Here is a 17987-nt window from a genome sequence, read left to right on the forward strand (position 1 = left end):
GGGATTATGCGCTGCTGCGGATTCATTTTTCTGTTAAACGCCAGCGAACGTAGATATTTGCATATATTCTCGACGGAAATCGAGTTTTGTGGTCGTTCGTATCACTTTCGCGGTTCTTCGTACGGGATTACGAGATCTCTTGTCACGAAAAGATGATTAATCGACAATTAAAGCACGGTTCCGATAACCTTTTGCGTCATGATGTAACGTGATCGGGATTTTAACCATCATTTCCTGAATAAAGTTTGATTTGAATATTCACTTTTTATTGTTTTATGCCTTATTTCTTATGAAACGGTTAATCGCAATAATTTTTAATTTTTTTCGCAACGTTTTTAGAAATACTTTCAAAAATTATCGACATCAAGAATTAAAGTTATACCTGTATGAAGCCGGAATATTTTTCGCGGCCACGTTATTCGCTCGATTTATATTGTCACGCACGAATACCTACATCTTAATAATTATTAAATCGACATACTGACCCGAAATATGCAAATAAAATTCATTAAAAGCTGAGAATTAGTTCCGTTCTGTTAATATTCCGTAAACGCAGAATGAGTATTTTAACCTTCTAATCTCTTTCATTACTATACGTTGACGTATAACTATTGAACCAAGAAGTTAGAAAAAAAATCATGTATACAAATCATATATACAATTAATAACAAAGACATTATTAATGATATGATGATACATGTAAATAAATCAAGTAGTAATGAATATGAAAATTTTATATGATATCCCATATATTGCGAAGAGATTAATTGAAGTTTATTTTTGTGGCAATACGGAATAATCAGCTGGTTGAATTAAACGAAGGCATAAGAAGCAATTAAACGTAGCTTGAAAAATTTTATGATCTCATATCAGTTGAGCGAAATGACTCTCTTTGCCAGCGGCAATTAAAAATATCGCAGCGATTCTCGAAGGAAATTATGCATAATTTCTGCCAGCATATAATGATCGCTTTCTATAAGCAAAATATTCCGCGAACTGTTTCGTGCGAAAAGCGCAGAGAAAGATGATAAATTTATGCAGATACTCTACTGCATCAAATGGACCGGTTTAAAGGCAACTGTTGCGAAATTTACGATCAATTCGAAAGATTTAAGTATCGAGAATCTTGGCAGAAATTTGTCATTTAAAAGGCCTTTGGCCTTTTAATTTTCTAATCAAATTAATATATCAGGATAGAAGTATCATATATCATATTATTGCAGTGCTTATCTCCGCTTTACATAATAGAAGATCTAAGTATACTATGTATAATTAATAGAAGACGACACCAGATATACTTGTTGATTATACTTGTGAAATCGTCTCTCTTCATCGAGGATTAGAAAGTATATTAATTGAACATTTAATAATTATGTAGTATATTCAATATTGCAAAGCGCCGATATTTACGATTATTATTATTCGACCTAATTTCTTCTTTTTACAAAGTACATTCGTTATACTTGAATTAATAATTAATTAAGTTATTTATTAATTTAAATTATTAATTGGCGATATAAATTAGAATAATTTATCTATATTAAAGAAAAAAAATTAAAATTATCTCTATATTTTAATATCATTTTGCAAAGAGTTAAATTCTTCGGAATTATTACTATCGAAACAGATTTTACGGAACAGTAAACAAAGTGAGAAGCGACGCGTAAAGTGTAACAATGTGTTACATTGTTACATTGTACGCGTTACATCGTTGATTTCAGGATGTATTATATCGCATCCGCGTAAGATTTAAAACAAGCAACACAAATTTAATGCACTTAACGAGCGTACTGCTTTCTGGCTATTACGTATTATTGTCCATTAATGATTGCAAAGGCCAACGAACCCTGGACACTGAGACCTTTCTCTCACGTGAGTCAAGGTACCTTTGCTCTACTTAAGGCATACTTAAGAGATCCGGCGTGGCAACCCCTTTTTCTTCGAACCGATGCAGTCCGTTGGCCGACATTCACCTTGGAATTTCTGTCTTTACAGTTTCTGCTTGACAGAACTGCGCTCTGCGAAGGTCGTAGTATTTTCACATATTTCCGAGCAATCCTCATTATTGAACTTTAATTTAATGAAGAATTTTGATGAAATTAAGAGATTGGAAAAAATGAAGAAATAACCGAACTTATGAAACAATGAAATTTTCAAAAATAATACTAAATTGTTAAAGATGAAACGTTATCTATAATTTTGTTTTAATTATCTTTACACATACACACACACACACTGCATATTCTGATATATAAATTGTAGTACAGATATTTATTCAATGGAAATAAAATTCGTAAAATGTTATTAGTAAAACCACTTTCATTTTCGTAGTTAAATAGAGAATGATAAAACGATGATATTCGTATACTTAATGATACTGACGATATTCGTAAACTTAATGATACTTTAAAATTCGTCGGTGCTTATGTCAAAAAGCTATTATTTTTAAAATGAAGATAGCAAATCGGCGATTTGATTGGCACAATTTAGTAAGTCACGAAAATGCCATAACACTTGGTATATAATGATTTTAGTAGATATACGTTCGATAACCCTACGAGATACCGTTGGTAAATCCGGAAGTGGCAGACACTCAGCATTCAGTGTCAATGCCACGAAATTGCTCGGGACCTTCGCTACGGAACGAGAAGCACTTGGTATGTCTGAGAAACTCATTTCTTCCGCAGTTCTCGATCACCATAAAATCATACTGCATAAAAATTGTTACATAACTATTTAATTGTTATTCTTTAATAGAGTTATTCTTCATATTTTTTATGCTTGTTTAACAGATTTTACGAAGAAGTTGCTACTTCAATGTGTATCGTATTGCTTAAATCTGCTTTTTTCCAAAAAATTTCAAATCAAAAGATCACATCAATTAAAAATAAATCTGTGTACACTATACATTTATAAAATTAATATAATTCTGTAAAAATTTGTAGTTCTTTAAAAAACTCTTTTTTTAAAGAATTTATAAAATTATTCCAGTAATATCTGCTTATTATTGTGCACATCAAATATAAAATTTAATATATATAGTAATTTTTTTGAAATATTAATTATTTCGAATGCTGCTGTAATTAGAATTTTCTATTTGTATGTTGCAGACGTAGCTTCAATGACATCAATTCCATTGTTCTGCAGTTGGTGAGTCAGAATCTTTTTATTTTTGAGGTAACGGATTTTATTAGAAATTGTAGATTTATTGTAGATAGATTCATTGTCTTGGATGAATTAGAAAAGATTAGGTTGAATAATTTTAATAAATTTTTTTAATATTCATTACATAGTAAGAAAAAATTAAAAGTATAAATTAAAGAATAATACCAAGCTTTTTCTCAGTTAGAAATTTTATCTAATTTATTTAATAAATTTTATATAATTTATTTGTAAATTTTAAATTAGAGTTAGGGGTTACGAGAGTTCTTATATGATTGAGAAGATAAATATTGAAATCAATTTTAAGTAAATGAATGAAATTTAAATTACTTCGTTTTATATACGAATTCAAGCTATATCGATTAAGCTTGCTAGAAACTCGATCGTTTGATGCTTTAGTGGGATTCAATAATCCAAGGTACCCTCAATTGTATATAGATACATGATCTACCTCGTTGTTTGCTGCGCGTGACTTGGTGCAAGACCGTGTTTCTTGATAATTGGCAGTTCTTTCGAGCAGAAAGCTCGGATACAATATATTGTACATATATAGGGTTAAACGATGTAGTACGCTTCACATTTGCTTAAATCAATATAAAATACACTCACGATAAAATTATTAGTATATTAAAGTTGCAATTTACAAAGATTTACTAATATTACAATAATTGCAATTAATAATTGTAATTTCTGATTAATTAAAGTATTCTAATTTAGCTGTGTACATTTATTATTAGTTATATTTTATAAGTTATATTCCTTCAGAAATATAATGAGACTATACAAAACTATACAAAAACAATGATAATTACTTATGAAAAGAAAAATAATTAAAAATACTTACTAGGAAATTTTATAATTGTTTTTCTTAAAAATGATTGATTTTGTAATTTTTTATTGTGAAATTGCATTCAGGGCAATTCTGTTTCGCGGTTAATTGTGTACTATCGTCAATTATTGTTTCAATAACACTTATTAATAAGCTCATTATATTTAAACATTGAGTGAGGTATTTTTTCTGCTAAAACGTATTACAATGTTTTACTCTCTATATATAATTTTTATCCATCATTTGACAATATGCTTTCGAATCGAAGAAATTGACGAGAAAGTCAATGGAAAATCATTAAATTCGTACCAATTAACTTCGTGGTTATTAGAGAAAAGGCGTAATAGCAATCAGCAATAAGGACGCGAGCTCTATTTGTTCGAAGATCTAATTTGAACTCCCCCCAAGATTCAATTAAACAAATCGACTCGTTAGATCGTGCCGCCTCTATCTTGAAAAAAGCTTGTCTATTTACGGAAGGGAAGACGATGCACTAGTGCATCTAACGCACACGAGTCTTAACTCTGCGAATTAATTAGACAAGGGGAATAAATGCGTTGGGGAATAATTACACCGTCTAGCGTTTTCCGATTCCCGCGGCGGAAATGCGGTTTTTTCGTCATACTGTCACGATCGAAGCAGTGAAATAAGATTATTCGGTTCCGGTGGAATTAGCTACTCGATTCATTGAAGTTATCCGGTTTCGATTCTCCAATTCAAAGTCGAAATAAAAGAGATTATTGTATCCTCTTCGACCCAATTTTTTTATATCCGTGTTCGAGATTCTAATTATTTTATTTTAAGATGACTATATCGATATTTCATACACATTATATGCGCGTCAAATTGACATGATGTAACAACCGTTGACCGATATCAATCGTAATCTAAATAAAACGAAATGGCTTTCCGGTCCTCGCTTCTCCGTCTCGAAGATGATGACGTTCGATTACTCAATTTGCTTATACAACATTACAACCGCTATAAAGTCTACCGTTAGTCTCAATCGGGAAGAAAAAAAAGAATCGGGAAAACTTCTAAACGGCGTGCCGACCTTCAAACGGGTCTCGGAAACCCGGTGGAGTCGAAAGGTTCCAACGTGAAAGTCAAGGCCAGCTGGTTGCAAGCTGCACGTTTCATCTTGTACGCGAACGGGTTCTATTATTATTGTTATTATTGTTATTATTACTATTACTGCGCGATTTTGCGCGAATTTACGCGCGAGAACGTTCGGTGAAAGCGAATCGTCAGGCACTTTTGCGAAAATTGCTCTCCGTCGTTCTCGGGTAGATATTAAACGCGGTTTAAAGGTTCCATCGAACGCGATCGCACGAAGAAGTTGCTGTTCGATTGATATGTATTAATTGAAATGGCATACGATCGTTCGTAATAACGACATTAACTCGGATTGATAATTCCACTTCGTGATAGTTTCAATTTCTTGAAGGAGACCGCAGAAATTATATGATAAAATAATTATAAGTTGAGGGTGAAAGTAATGATTTTTCAAAAATTTATCTAAAAAAAATGTATTCTTGCGAAATGAAATTTTTGAAAATTGTTCACTAAAGAGATGCATTAAAATATCGTGATGAAACGCTTTCACTTATTTAATAATATTATGCAAAAGTCGAAGAATGTTTTGCGAAATTAAATTTGATGATTTTAGATTTTAATATATTTAAATAATGTATCAAAAATTTCGTTTCGTTTTTATTGGCAATTTTACAATATCCTCTACTGTTTTCAAGGGAAATGAAAAATGCATATTTATCAAAATGTGAATATATGTATTTTGTGATATATGTATTGTGATATATGAATATATGTATTGTGAATATATGTATTGTATGAATATATATATTTTGTTTCGTACGTATAACACAATTTCTTTTAAATATTCGCGAATTAAAGTTAATATAATAATTAATATAGCGATTAATTTTCACTATATTTTTCGAGAATATTTAATTAAATATGCGAAGGAGTCGTGTATCTTAAACAATAATATCAATTTTATTAAAAATCATCGAAAACTCCGCCTTGTATCTCTTTCAAACTATTGTTGTAAATGTATAAGGTTCCAAAGTCGGTGTTGAGACCATGAAGAGCGCCATTTTCCAACTTTTGGAACGGATTCTTGGATATATCTAAGACGTAAAGACTGCCCAGATTTTTACAGGCGTTCTTGGGAATCTCTAATATTTTATTTTCCGAGAGCCAGAGGCGTCTTAAACGACTCAGGCCTTCGTAACTATCGCCTTCTATAGTCGTCAAGAGATTTTTGTTCAAGTACAGATCTCGAAGAACGGGCAGATTGAAAGCACCACTCATTATGCTAGAGATTCTGTTCCCGGTCAATGACAGAGTGAATCTTGGAGCTTGAACGAAATTGCCTTCTTCGAGCATGTCGATCTCGTTGTAATCGAGATGCAAAGAGTCCAAGGACGATGGAAGATCGGCGAACGTAGCTTCCGTGATATTGTTATAGGCGAGATTCAACTCCTTCAAAGCCGTCAACTCGGCGAAGGTGCCCTTTTGCAGATCGCGTATAGAATTGCGATGAAGATCGAGCGTCTCGAGAGATGTTAGACCTCTAAAAGCGGAAAATTCGATGGTCGTTATATTATTGCTTGTCAACGTCAGCGATCGTAAAGATTCTAAACCTTGAAAGACGTCGCTCTGCAGCGCTTTGATTTCGTTGCCGTCGAGATTGAGATACAACAAACGAGAGAGCTTGGAGAAAGTGTCGTTGGAAACAGACGCTATGCAATTTCCGCTCACGACAAATTCTATCAGAGTTTCCGGTAAATTGGAGACGAAGTCGAGATTTTTTAGTCGATTATCGGCCAAAAATAATCCACGTAATTTAATTTTTCCGAACGCACCGTCTTCGATCTCGTCGATCAAGTTGCCTTTAAAGTTGAGTCTTTTCAGATGATCGTTCTCGATCACTTGGCTCCGGATCCTACGGATCCTATTGCCTAGAAAGTTCACATACGTCACATGAGATGGTAGATCGTTCAGTGTCTCCTTCGTGATCTCGACGATCTCGTTGTTTGACAGATCCAAGGAAGAGATCGGCAGCGATTGCAATCGATACCAGTTTTCCTGGAAACCGCTGATGCCCCGCTCGCGAAGATTCACTCGCATCGCGTCAACGTCAACCGATACTCGAACGCATCCTTCAACGAGCTCTTCATCCTTCTCAAAAATCGCCAATGATGTCACGATACCATCGGACTTGCAGATTTTCACTCGAGTATCCTTGTTAAGAGCTTGGACGATCTCTTGAGGCTTTACAACTAGCTCTTCAACATCGCGCTCTGCACTCCTGTCGACTTCCTTTTCCTTTTCCTTGCTCTTCTCCATGAAATTCTCTTGATTCATCATCGCTGTTAGTTGCTTCAACTCCTCTTCCTTGAGAAAGGAGTTTGTAAACACGCCCGTGCTGATGCTCCAAAGGACATTTCCGTCGGTGAGAATCTTGACTGATCTGGTAAAACCGAATAAGTGTCCTCTTCCGAGGTGTTTGATGGGATTGCGAGAGATATCCAACAACTGCAGATTTTCCAGGCCGATAAACAGATTTCGGACGCTCGATATTTGATTATTCGATAGTGATAGATTCTTTAAGTTTGTCAAATTGGAAAAGATAAAATCCGGCAGAGAAGTCAACGAATTGTTACTTAATATAAGTGATTCCACATCGAGCACATTATCGAAAGAAGTTTCTTCTAATCCACGAAGAGAAGAATTTGACAGGTCTAATTCCGTACGGTTAGAGCCTTCGACAAATTGAATGTCTATCAAGATGCCGTTATAGACCTCCAGAATTAGGTTTGAAGGTGTTTCGATAATCATTCGTGAATCTAGCGGAACGCTTGCCACTAGAGGCAGTAAACATATGATGAAGGGCAGCATCCCGATTTCTCCTGAAAGCAGTTGATGGATTATCTTTTTTTTATAAATCTCGCATTTCTATTTATTGATCGCGATTATAATACTAATCTATGCACCACAAACTTGTTAGAAATAATCGCTAATATTAATAATTTAATACAATAATTTTGTAATAGAACAAATTTTAATACACACGAGATGCATGAAAAATTAAATTAAAGTTCTTTCTCTCTAAGTAACTTTTTAATTTTTCATTCTTTTCTCTAATGTGTTCTGTTTTTTTTAAAACAAAAACAAAAGCATGATAATTAATTATAAAGTAATTAAGTAGAAAATATATACATTAGAGGCAATTACTTATATTTTCTATCTAGTAAAATGTGAGAAACTTTGTCAGGACGTTGACTCTACGATTATACGCTGATAGCCTAGAAAAATTCTATAGCAGATGCATCAAAGAATCCCACGCTTCGCGATTACTTTGCGACACTCCGTATAATAGCCGGCTCTCCCTCGTATCGGCATAATTACAAGAATCCCGATAAACGGCGGCTCGGACTATTCTCCGAATCTCTTATGTCAGATATTACAGAAACCGGTTGCGTCATTACAGAGTCGGGATGCGCACAGATTACATAATTTGTGATACCTTGTGATAATTTCCATGAACGCATTCCAATGGCATCGATTTTTATTTATAAGATACTAATAATTTCGAAAACATTATTCGAATTCAGGATACGACATATTGAAGGAGTGGAGAGTCGATTACATTTTGGCTCGGTGTATTTCGACAGTCGTATCTAATTAAATTTCGACATTTAATTTAAAAAATAGCATTCGAAATTCTTTAAGATGAGATTTCTTTAAGATGAGAAATATTATATCATATAAAATGAACGTTAAATCAAATTTTAATTTACAAATTTATACATATCATACCAGTTTCCGTGACATAATTTTATTTGATTAATGCGTCGCAAAAAACTTTGCTTTCGAGCTATCACGCAAAAACACATATGTTCCACTTACCGATCAATTTGCCAAACCACTGAAGAGGATCCTCGACGCTTTCTGTTCTCGAATACGGATAGATAAAGACTGCTCTGCGTCTCTATTCCTGATGGACGTATGGTGAGATTCCTTAGGACGAGGTAATCGCGAAAACAGGTCTTGCAGGCCTTTATACAGTTCCACGCGAATCTCATACGCGTGCACAGATTCTTAGATTCGCGCATCTATATGTAAAAGAGATGCACGTTCTCGGCAAGCGATCTTTTATTGAAAAAAGGAGGATGACCGTTCGTCGATGATATATTTATTGAATCCAACCCGATACTTGAGTTTCATGATGTATCCGCTGGCGAGAATCGAAGAAAATAAGTAGCACGAGTAGCCTCGAATAGCCTTTCTCGTGAATTAAATCACGCGTTAATCAACGCCATTATTTACTCTAATCTCCGTCTAATTTTGCACAGATAATCCACACTCATAAATTAAATATATTAAGTTATTAATATAATGTTATATTAATGACTTAATCACTCGATGTTTTCGAAATACTTTTTAAATACTGTAGAAAAATTTTTTGTAGAGCAAAATTATATTCTGTTAAAATTATCAACGATGTTAGTCAATATGTAAATCAATTTGTCAAATTAATAAACAATTGTCTATTCAAATTGATCGACACGATCTCTGTGCGCGAATGGATGATGCATTAATGACACGTTTAAGACTACGCTCCAAGTATTTCAAAGCATTTTTCTGCGCATTTTACGTCAATCTTTTTTGTTATCTATCTGTCGGTTAAATATATATTTTCTACAAATCGTCATCTCGTCCGAGAATATTTTTTGCTTGAAAAAATTGATCGTCGAGCGCGTTACATCATAAATGAGTCGATCACAATGCGAGAAAAAAATTAATTTAACCAATTTTAAAGTAACAATATTTTGACAAGCAATTTAATCTGGTAATAAAAATCGAGTTCGTACTTGAATTGCAAATTTTAATCTAATGTTTGTCATTGTTTTAATTTTACATCGAACAAAATTTATATCAGTTGTTTTTAGTATATTGCAGAATGCACTATATAATATCGCTGAGAATTACGCGAATAATGATGAAAATAATATGGGAAATGCTTCTGATAGTATTAGGTTGCGATATTATGTCGGTGCTCAATCTCTGAGAACTGATCGGAGGTTCGATCTTGGACGAACCGCAACTGACTAAAGATCCAATAGCTCGGGTATCTGTCGTGTATCAGGCCGGAATACATTAGTTTAATTAACGTCAGGAAAACGACGATTAATGACGTTTCGATCAATCAGTTTTAGCAAACGCTGAACCCAATTAAAATTCTAGCTCAAAAAATTGATTGCGTACAAAATCGCTAAAATGAAATGGATATCTGAGAAAAAAACATTGCTTTCCCTTAATATAAAATTACTATTAGTAAATTAATAGGAGACATCAGTTTTAATTTTATTGAGGTAATTAACATGATTATATAATTTGATGATAATTGATCAAAAAAGTATTTTTTTCAAATAATTTTATAGATTATTTTAATTATATATATTTTATATATCGAATACTAGTTGAGTGTGTTTCAGCTCATCTTTCTTTTCAACCACAGATCTTTTCCTGAAATTATATACAACTTTTCCTTAGTGAAAGTTTAATAAGACGTTACAATATTATACAGATTATTCTGTATAATTGTTTTATATTAAAACTTTCTGAAACATTTAATACTATGTATATTTTAAAGAAATAAAGAAAACGAGAAATGATTTTAAACAAAATAATTTATATAAGTCTCGATTTGATCCAATTTGTTCAAATATCTATTTCTCATTTTTTTTCTTTTTAATAAATAATCGCGAGTACAGAATAAATTTGATTTAAAAAGCACAAACACTTAAGGAATTGTGAAATATTGAATCATGCTATTGTACGCGCGTTCAATACGCATAGCATCTTCGGCAAATGTGTATAATACATTTAACTATTCTAACTGCGCGTGTATTTTTCTACGATTTATTCACGCGTATTTGGTCCTTTTACGAAGCTCTCGTGTGCAGATTGCCAGGTATCGCGTGAGAGATTTATTTTCCAGAAAGCATTCGTGGAAACACCTCGTGCACGAGGATAAAGATTTGCATAGTGATAAGGATGTCCTCGGTGTTCCTCGCTGTTCTCTCGGGACCATCATAGTGAACAGAAACGCGCAGAAATAGATAAATTAACCGCGTGTAAGTACGTGAAGTAAGCATTCTGCTAGTCATAATTCTCGCACGATTCAGTAAAGACAGAAAATTAATTAAATCGAGACTTCAAAAATTTCTAATCACACTTTCAAGATCTCGACGATCTGCGATTCCCGAAATTTATCTCCTCAACTTTGTCTGAATTTCGTGTTTGTACTATGGAATTTTTTTTACGCATATTCGTGGATCTAATCTATAGTTTTTTTTCTATGTATCGAGGAATTTATGGACGAAGAAAAAGTAACGGGACGCCTCATATTAATCGATCATCATCAGATGAAACTTGACAAAGAATTCATCTGCGCTACTTAATGATCTAGATCCCGCTAAATCGAGTCTCGATCGGACGTGAGACGTCGATTAACGGGGGAGACACGTGAGAATCAACGATATTAAATGCTCGATGTTCGCTCGATCTCGCGCGACTTCCCACAGGCGCATTCTCGCACTTATAAGCGCGGATAAGTTTTGTCTGCGAGCTTCGTGCCGCTAATTTCTAATGTTCGTGACCAGAGATGGAGGAGGACCCTTTGCTCCTCTCGCCCGGGCAGCCAGCCATTGTCGGTACCGGAGGTCGTCGTACTTCCGGAAACGAGCTCGAGGGATACGACTATCTTCCGCTATGAGAACCACTGGATTTGTCGGATCACGGTTATTACGAGGGTACAAGAGCGCGGTGGGCTCGTACTTCTCTCACGGTTCCATTCACTAAAAGAAAAAAAGAAAAAAAAATAGGAGCCGTCCGATACGGCTCACGTGCGTTCAGTTAATTAAGTTTGTTGCGTCTAAGTACGCCCCGACGATGTCGAAGGTTGGGACGATATCTCGCATGCGATTAATCCCCGCGCTTCGAGCGCGTCTACAACTCCGCCGATCACGTATTACTTCCTTTTTACGTAGGCCGGATACGTACATCACCGCCGCGAAGCTTCCTTCCCGCAGTAAAAGTAAAGGATTCTGAGAGATTCGACACGCGTCCTTGGAACCATATGCTCGTAGACTCTCACGCTGCGTTAATGATAACAATATCTAATAAATATTAATTATAATATCTAATAATATTTAATAAATTTTTAAAAAATAAGTATAGCATACATATTTAATATATATAGTAAGTAAAAAAATTATAAATCACTTGTTTCGCAGTAAGATTTGTACTATATAAGAAATCAATAGTCTAATTTTGTATAAAGATTATTCGATTATTAAAAAAATTTCTTTTTAATTATTCTTTTTTTGTGAAATTTCAACATTTCTTTTTTTTTATATTATTCGCGATAAACTTAATTTTTGCGTTTATCATCTGTCAAGATTTTGTCACACCGCTCACATAATTAAAAATTATTTTAGTTATTGAGTCGTATAATAACAAAGCTTAAAGACAGATATTAAAAGAGAAAGAATTTTTCAATACTTCAGATACCGATTATCTAGAATCACATATGATGAGATACTGTATTATTTCTAATTTATTCTTAGAATTAAAGCTCGTATTCTTTAATTGTACGGATCACGAAACATGAAGTGTCGGGGCGAATAGTCTCGCGCCAAATTACGCCAGGCGTTAATTAACTATATGTAAATTTATGTTAAGCTCCGGCTTCGAGCCGAATAGATTAGCTAAAATGTATAAAGGCTCCCTCGTAATTTTCCATTAAAATTAACAGAATAATATGTGGCGGATGAGGCGAGAGTGGTGGTATTCCCGGCCCAGGGTAATAATTATTCCGGTACGATTGTGTTAAATAATTAGTAGTTTTAATCTCGGTCGTGACAGGATGCGCGGGGCAAGTTCCAGGACACGATAATTAAATTCGTAACACAGATCTTCTCTCGGTCTTGTGCCGAGCGACAGTTTTAGGATGTGAGAATTGTTTTCGATAATCTTTACAGTAACATGTGTGTCTGTGCATCCGTGGATATAAAATTGCCATTTAAGAGAGCATGAAAAAAATTAAGAAAAAAATTCGAAATTCGAAAATGCCTAATAAATTAAACGGACAAGGATGTGACGTGTTAATTATCTCATTCACTGTTCGCACTATCTCGGAATCTAACAATAAGAAAAACGCAAGGTTGCGTAGAACATTTCCCAACGAACGATCATCGGTCGAATAATTATTTATGAGACGCCGGGTCGTAATAGTTAATTGAATTGTACGCAACGGCGTATACGATCCAATCTAACAATAAGTAATAATATCGTACGTACGGCCTTGCATTGTTGTTTAGGCGCGCACGAGCGAGGTAAAGGAACAGCGTTTGTGCCATTGTTCGTTGCCAAGATTTCTTGCAATATCTCTTTCGATATTGACGTGGGCGTAATGATAATCGCTCGCAGATATGAAATTTCACGCGTTTTCCAACAAAAGCGTTTCTGATTCTCTTCCTGCCATTGTGGCATCTACTAAAAATAGTGCACAGATACGAAAATATGCATGATACGAAGGATGTAATTTAGTTAAAAAACTCTCTTGTGTATGTGTGTGTGAACGCGATAATATTGTCTTATATGTGTGCCATTTTAATCATTAACAATCGCATAGTGTTTGACATTTATGTTTCTTTTTTGCGCCTTTAGATACTAAATATTTTGCAATCTGATGTTTCACATGCGATTGATTGCATAGTTATATGCATTTATCTCTGGGAATATTGACAAAGGGAAAAGAGAAGCATACAAAGGTGGCAACAGATGTATTTTCTTAAACAGTTTAGGTTCTCGCGTACAAACGTTGCAAAACAACTACATCCTTCGTATTTTGCATATATTCAGATGCATTTTATCAGTGTAATTTTGCCTTACGAAACCATCATGTCATTTCTATTTTTTATAAATATATTTTTAAAATTATAAAAATAATATTATTAAAAAATTTTTTGTAATATTATTTTTATAATTTTAAAAATATATTCTTGTTTGCAGAATCTTTTTACTTTATCAAGATTTTCTGGATTCAAGTGTAATAATTTTGGCTCGATTCAACGCACCGGAAGGGAATTTGCCTTTATAATTTTTGTGATATAAATAAAAGAAATAAAAGGAGAATCGTTCTCTCTTCTTCTCTCTCTCTCTCCTTCTTTTTATCTCTCGAATTTATTAAAACAGATAATCATTGCGATTCAATGTATACATTAGCGTCATTCTCAGGCATTAAATTATCGACCTTATTGAAATGCAACGTAGTCTGTTACTTTCGTTTAGATGAATTTCTGACTGAATTTCTACCCGATCGCGGTGGTTAATAAATGCCACAGCGAGCATTAAATTATCATTCGGAAGAAGTACGTCTCATTAAATGCGCGAAATACATATATACCGATATGAAATTCATTTTACTAACTCGTTTAAAATTACTATGAGAAATTTGACCACAACCATGCTTTGAAATTTGAGCCATTGCACTTTCTTATAGTGTTTGAAAGATAATCTATGGATTACTTTTATCGCAGGCATCATGAGTTTGTTGTACATTTCATTTAAAATGGAAATTAAGATATTTCCTAAAATAAATTCTGTGCCTCTTCGTTAATTTTATACAATCTTTAACGATGCAAAATAGTGCATATATAATCTTACCTCTTTCTAGCACAAATTTACATTTTACATAAATATTTAAAAACCTATCGTATATCATTGAGAGAAATTTTATAAAAATAATCTTAATTTAAGATTTTTTTCGTACAAATAAAAATTTATTTTGAGATCCATATAAAACAATCATACGAATAAAGAAATATAGATTAAAAGATTGAATCTTAACTTAAAGTTTTGATTAGAATCATTTTCTAAAATACAATTTTTATATCCTTCATATTTTATACAATCTTGGTTTGTGCAAAAACAGATGTATAGATATGCATTCGTGTAAAATTTCTAACGAGCTTTCTAGAAGAAGCTAGCTAATGTTATATGTTCGTGTTGGAGAAATAGGACAGCTGAACACGCGCGCGCCCGGATCAGGATTAAAAATCCGGTCACCTTAATTGAATCCCTCGAAAACGAGTGTCCCTCTCCTCTTCATCTGGCGCGGAGGAAGCGGCAGACGAAGGGGACCGCTTCTCTTTCTCTCTGTCCGACGAGGAGGGCCAGGTGGGGTGTGTGGTGCAAGGTGAATGTGGAGTAGAATCGCGGCATTACGTGCCACCGAGTAACGGAGCGGACGCGGAATAGAGCGTATCGCGTGTCGTCCCCAGCTGTGTTTGGCGTCTTCCTCGACGTGCTCTCCTCCTCGACGAGGCGCCGAATCGTGAAGGAAAAGCGGCAGTCGCGTGTCGGCCAGCGGACAGATCGGTGCAGAGCTTGATGCGCCGCCTCATCTCTGCAAACGCACTTGACACAATTGCTTGCCAATTGAGGATCGATGACTGAAAAAATTTGCGGACACGAGCCTGCGGACTCGCGGAATCTGGTGGAGCGTCGATACCGGTGAAATCGTCGAATGAAATGTCGTAAAGTAGCACGTCCGAAGAGGAGCGATCGAGACTTATCGAGGATGTTGACCTGGTAGCGGGTGTCGATCGACGGAGAAAATCGTTCGCGCGTCAAAGAATTCAGCGGTTGACGTTTGCGGTCCAGCTGTCGTCCAATCGCATCTCCGCCTTCGTCGCATCCTTCAGTGGTGTGAATCCAGTGAATGGATTCTTCATGAGTGATTGTTGCCGGATCGATTCGATAGTCGGAAGAGACGAATGGCCAGCGACGAGACGTCATACTCCGATGGGTCGCCCGTGATCAGCGCGGAATCGATCATCTGATCGGCGCCGAGAAGAATCCCGCGCACGCGAATAAGGGCCTTGATTTCCAGAGGAAACTGACGAGAATGCCGAGGGAAAACATGTGGCGGCAGAGGAGAGTGCCCGTTCCCAAGAGGTAAAGAGACTATCGCGAGACGCGAATTAACGACGGCGTTAAAGCCGCTTAATTATGCGCGCGCGATTAACATCTTCCACGATGCCATCAATATTTATTCGCGCGCGTGAGAGTGCATGAAAGGATATCCCGTGTCTCTTTTGTAGATCGGAAGACTTATCATAGCGTATCCTACATAACAACTCGAGGTGTTAACCGTTAAGCAAGCTGGTGACTTAATCTTGATAAATAATCGTTCACCTTCTCGCGAGAAGGCTTTCTCCTGACTTCCTCCTGTCTTTCTTCTGCTTTCTTAAAAAAAACTCGATTTTAAATAATCATGTAATGATAATTTGGATTAAATTATAATTGATTTGATGCTAATCAAATCTTGAATCTTTTTAACGATAAAGATATGAAAAAAAGAAACAATTTGGTTTTTTTAATTTTTGGAATATTAACTCATAAATAAAACTTTTTAAGATGAACAAAATATAATGAATATCCATTTATTTTTATAATTTTTTATTAATTATAAAAATTTATTGGCAATATATGATTATTTTCCTAGATAAATTTAATATATTTTATAATTTAAAATTTAAAAATGATTAGAAGTTCAATAAAAATATTTTTTTATATTTTATTAAAATTATCTTCTCTGTCTCGTATCTATAATGAAAATTTTTTCTCAAGAATAAAATGGCGTTAATAAGTAAAATATAAGAAAACAGGAAAAAATATACAAAGAATATAAAATAGAATATAGTATTAAAAAATCTATTAACATACTTAGGTATAATATATAATATATAACAAAATTTCTCACATATTGTGGGATATTTTAATTTAAAAAAAAAGAAATTACGAATGTAACGGGATAATTTATGCAAATGAAATTCTCAAAATAAACATAGTGGAAGTAAACTAGAAAGTTAAACGGGTTGTAGTTTTACGAACGCATGTATAATGAGTATCTCATATTCCTGTCTTCTCTTCTCTACGAGATGATTACATCATTATTATTAGTATTGTTCGTAATTTAAATGAATTTTAATTATACAAAAGTACAATACAGTACAATCGAGTATTTTATTGTATCATAATATAATTCTCTAAATACATATAAAGTGTAACAAATTTGCATACACATATAAAAAAACTCGACTGTGTTCTTAAGACATTAAAAAGATATTCTTTAAGAGAGAGAAGAAACTCATTTGGAAAACTTCGAGGAATCGGTGACTTTCTGGTTAAACCACAAATAACGGAACGTCCTATATAACTCGCATTACACGTCACATAGAAAATGCGAGAAAGTTGGCGACAGTAAAAGACATTTTATCCAGATGTTCGTTGCAATCGCTTAAAATGCATTCCATTATCAACTGCACGAAAATGCAAGAGCCACTCGCTGCGAAGAGATCGCTGCGAATGACTTTACATAACATTTCCTGTTTCGCCTCATGAATATGTCGTTAGTTAATGAATATGTCGTTATTTTAAAAAAAGTACAATTTAACGAGTATAAAGAATATCTCCGCGCCGGTTGTAATCAGGGTCGAGGTGACACTGTCAGAGTCAGAGAATCTCCCACATGTGAGGCACACGTGAGATTCTCTCTAATGTCAGGCGTGCGACAAATCGATTTATTGTGGCGCGAATAATGCGGACGGCCAAACGCGTGAGCGACCGATTTTCCGGTGTCTCGTGTCCTATGCAAATACACGGTAGTCACGAGGACCACTTCTTCCCGCAATTGACCTCTCGAGCACGCGTAACACGATAAGTTGACAATATTGGAGAGAACGTGTATTGTAAAACACGGTTACCGAGTTAGTCTCATAAAGTGGAACAAGGGTTTGCGATGATTATTCGTGTTTCGAGATTACGTCAAGTAGGTTCGTATGTATGTGTACGTGCTTGACAAAGATTGAATTATATTTCTGTCAGATTTGTATGA

The 17987-nt window shown here is 34.6% G+C and overlaps 2 protein-coding genes across 6 annotated transcripts in view; one reads left to right on the forward strand and one right to left on the reverse strand.

Annotated features, from left to right (window-relative positions):
- Positions 1 to 17987, forward strand: part of LOC105249759 (heparan sulfate 2-O-sulfotransferase pipe) — a 46989-nt gene that overhangs the window by 4409 nt on the left and 24593 nt on the right. For 3 of the 5 annotated variants that reach the window (XM_011255461.3, XM_011255460.3, XM_011255462.3), the window contains exon 3: positions 3111 to 3150. In XM_011255461.3, the coding sequence (XP_011253763.2) occupies positions 3111 to 3150 (40 nt within the window). Of the gene's footprint in view, positions 1 to 3110; positions 3151 to 15347; positions 16046 to 17987 lie in introns of those variants that run through there. The other 2 variants (XM_011255464.3, XM_025409223.1) reach the window with 1 other exon arrangement.
- LOC109609899 (slit homolog 2 protein) lies at positions 6001 to 9361 on the reverse strand. Its single transcript, XM_020027086.2, has 2 exons — positions 8927 to 9361; positions 6001 to 7926 (listed from the first exon to the last, which is right to left on the reverse strand). The coding sequence occupies exon 2, from the start codon at positions 7913 to 7915 to the stop codon at positions 6011 to 6013; it is 1905 nt and encodes a 634-aa protein (XP_019882645.2). The 5' UTR covers positions 7916 to 7926; positions 8927 to 9361; the 3' UTR covers positions 6001 to 6010.

Source organism: Camponotus floridanus, unplaced genomic scaffold (genome assembly GCF_003227725.1).
Source record: "Camponotus floridanus strain SB8 unplaced genomic scaffold, Cflo_v7.5 scaffold25, whole genome shotgun sequence".
Lineage (NCBI taxonomy): Eukaryota > Metazoa > Arthropoda > Insecta > Hymenoptera > Formicidae > Camponotus > Camponotus floridanus.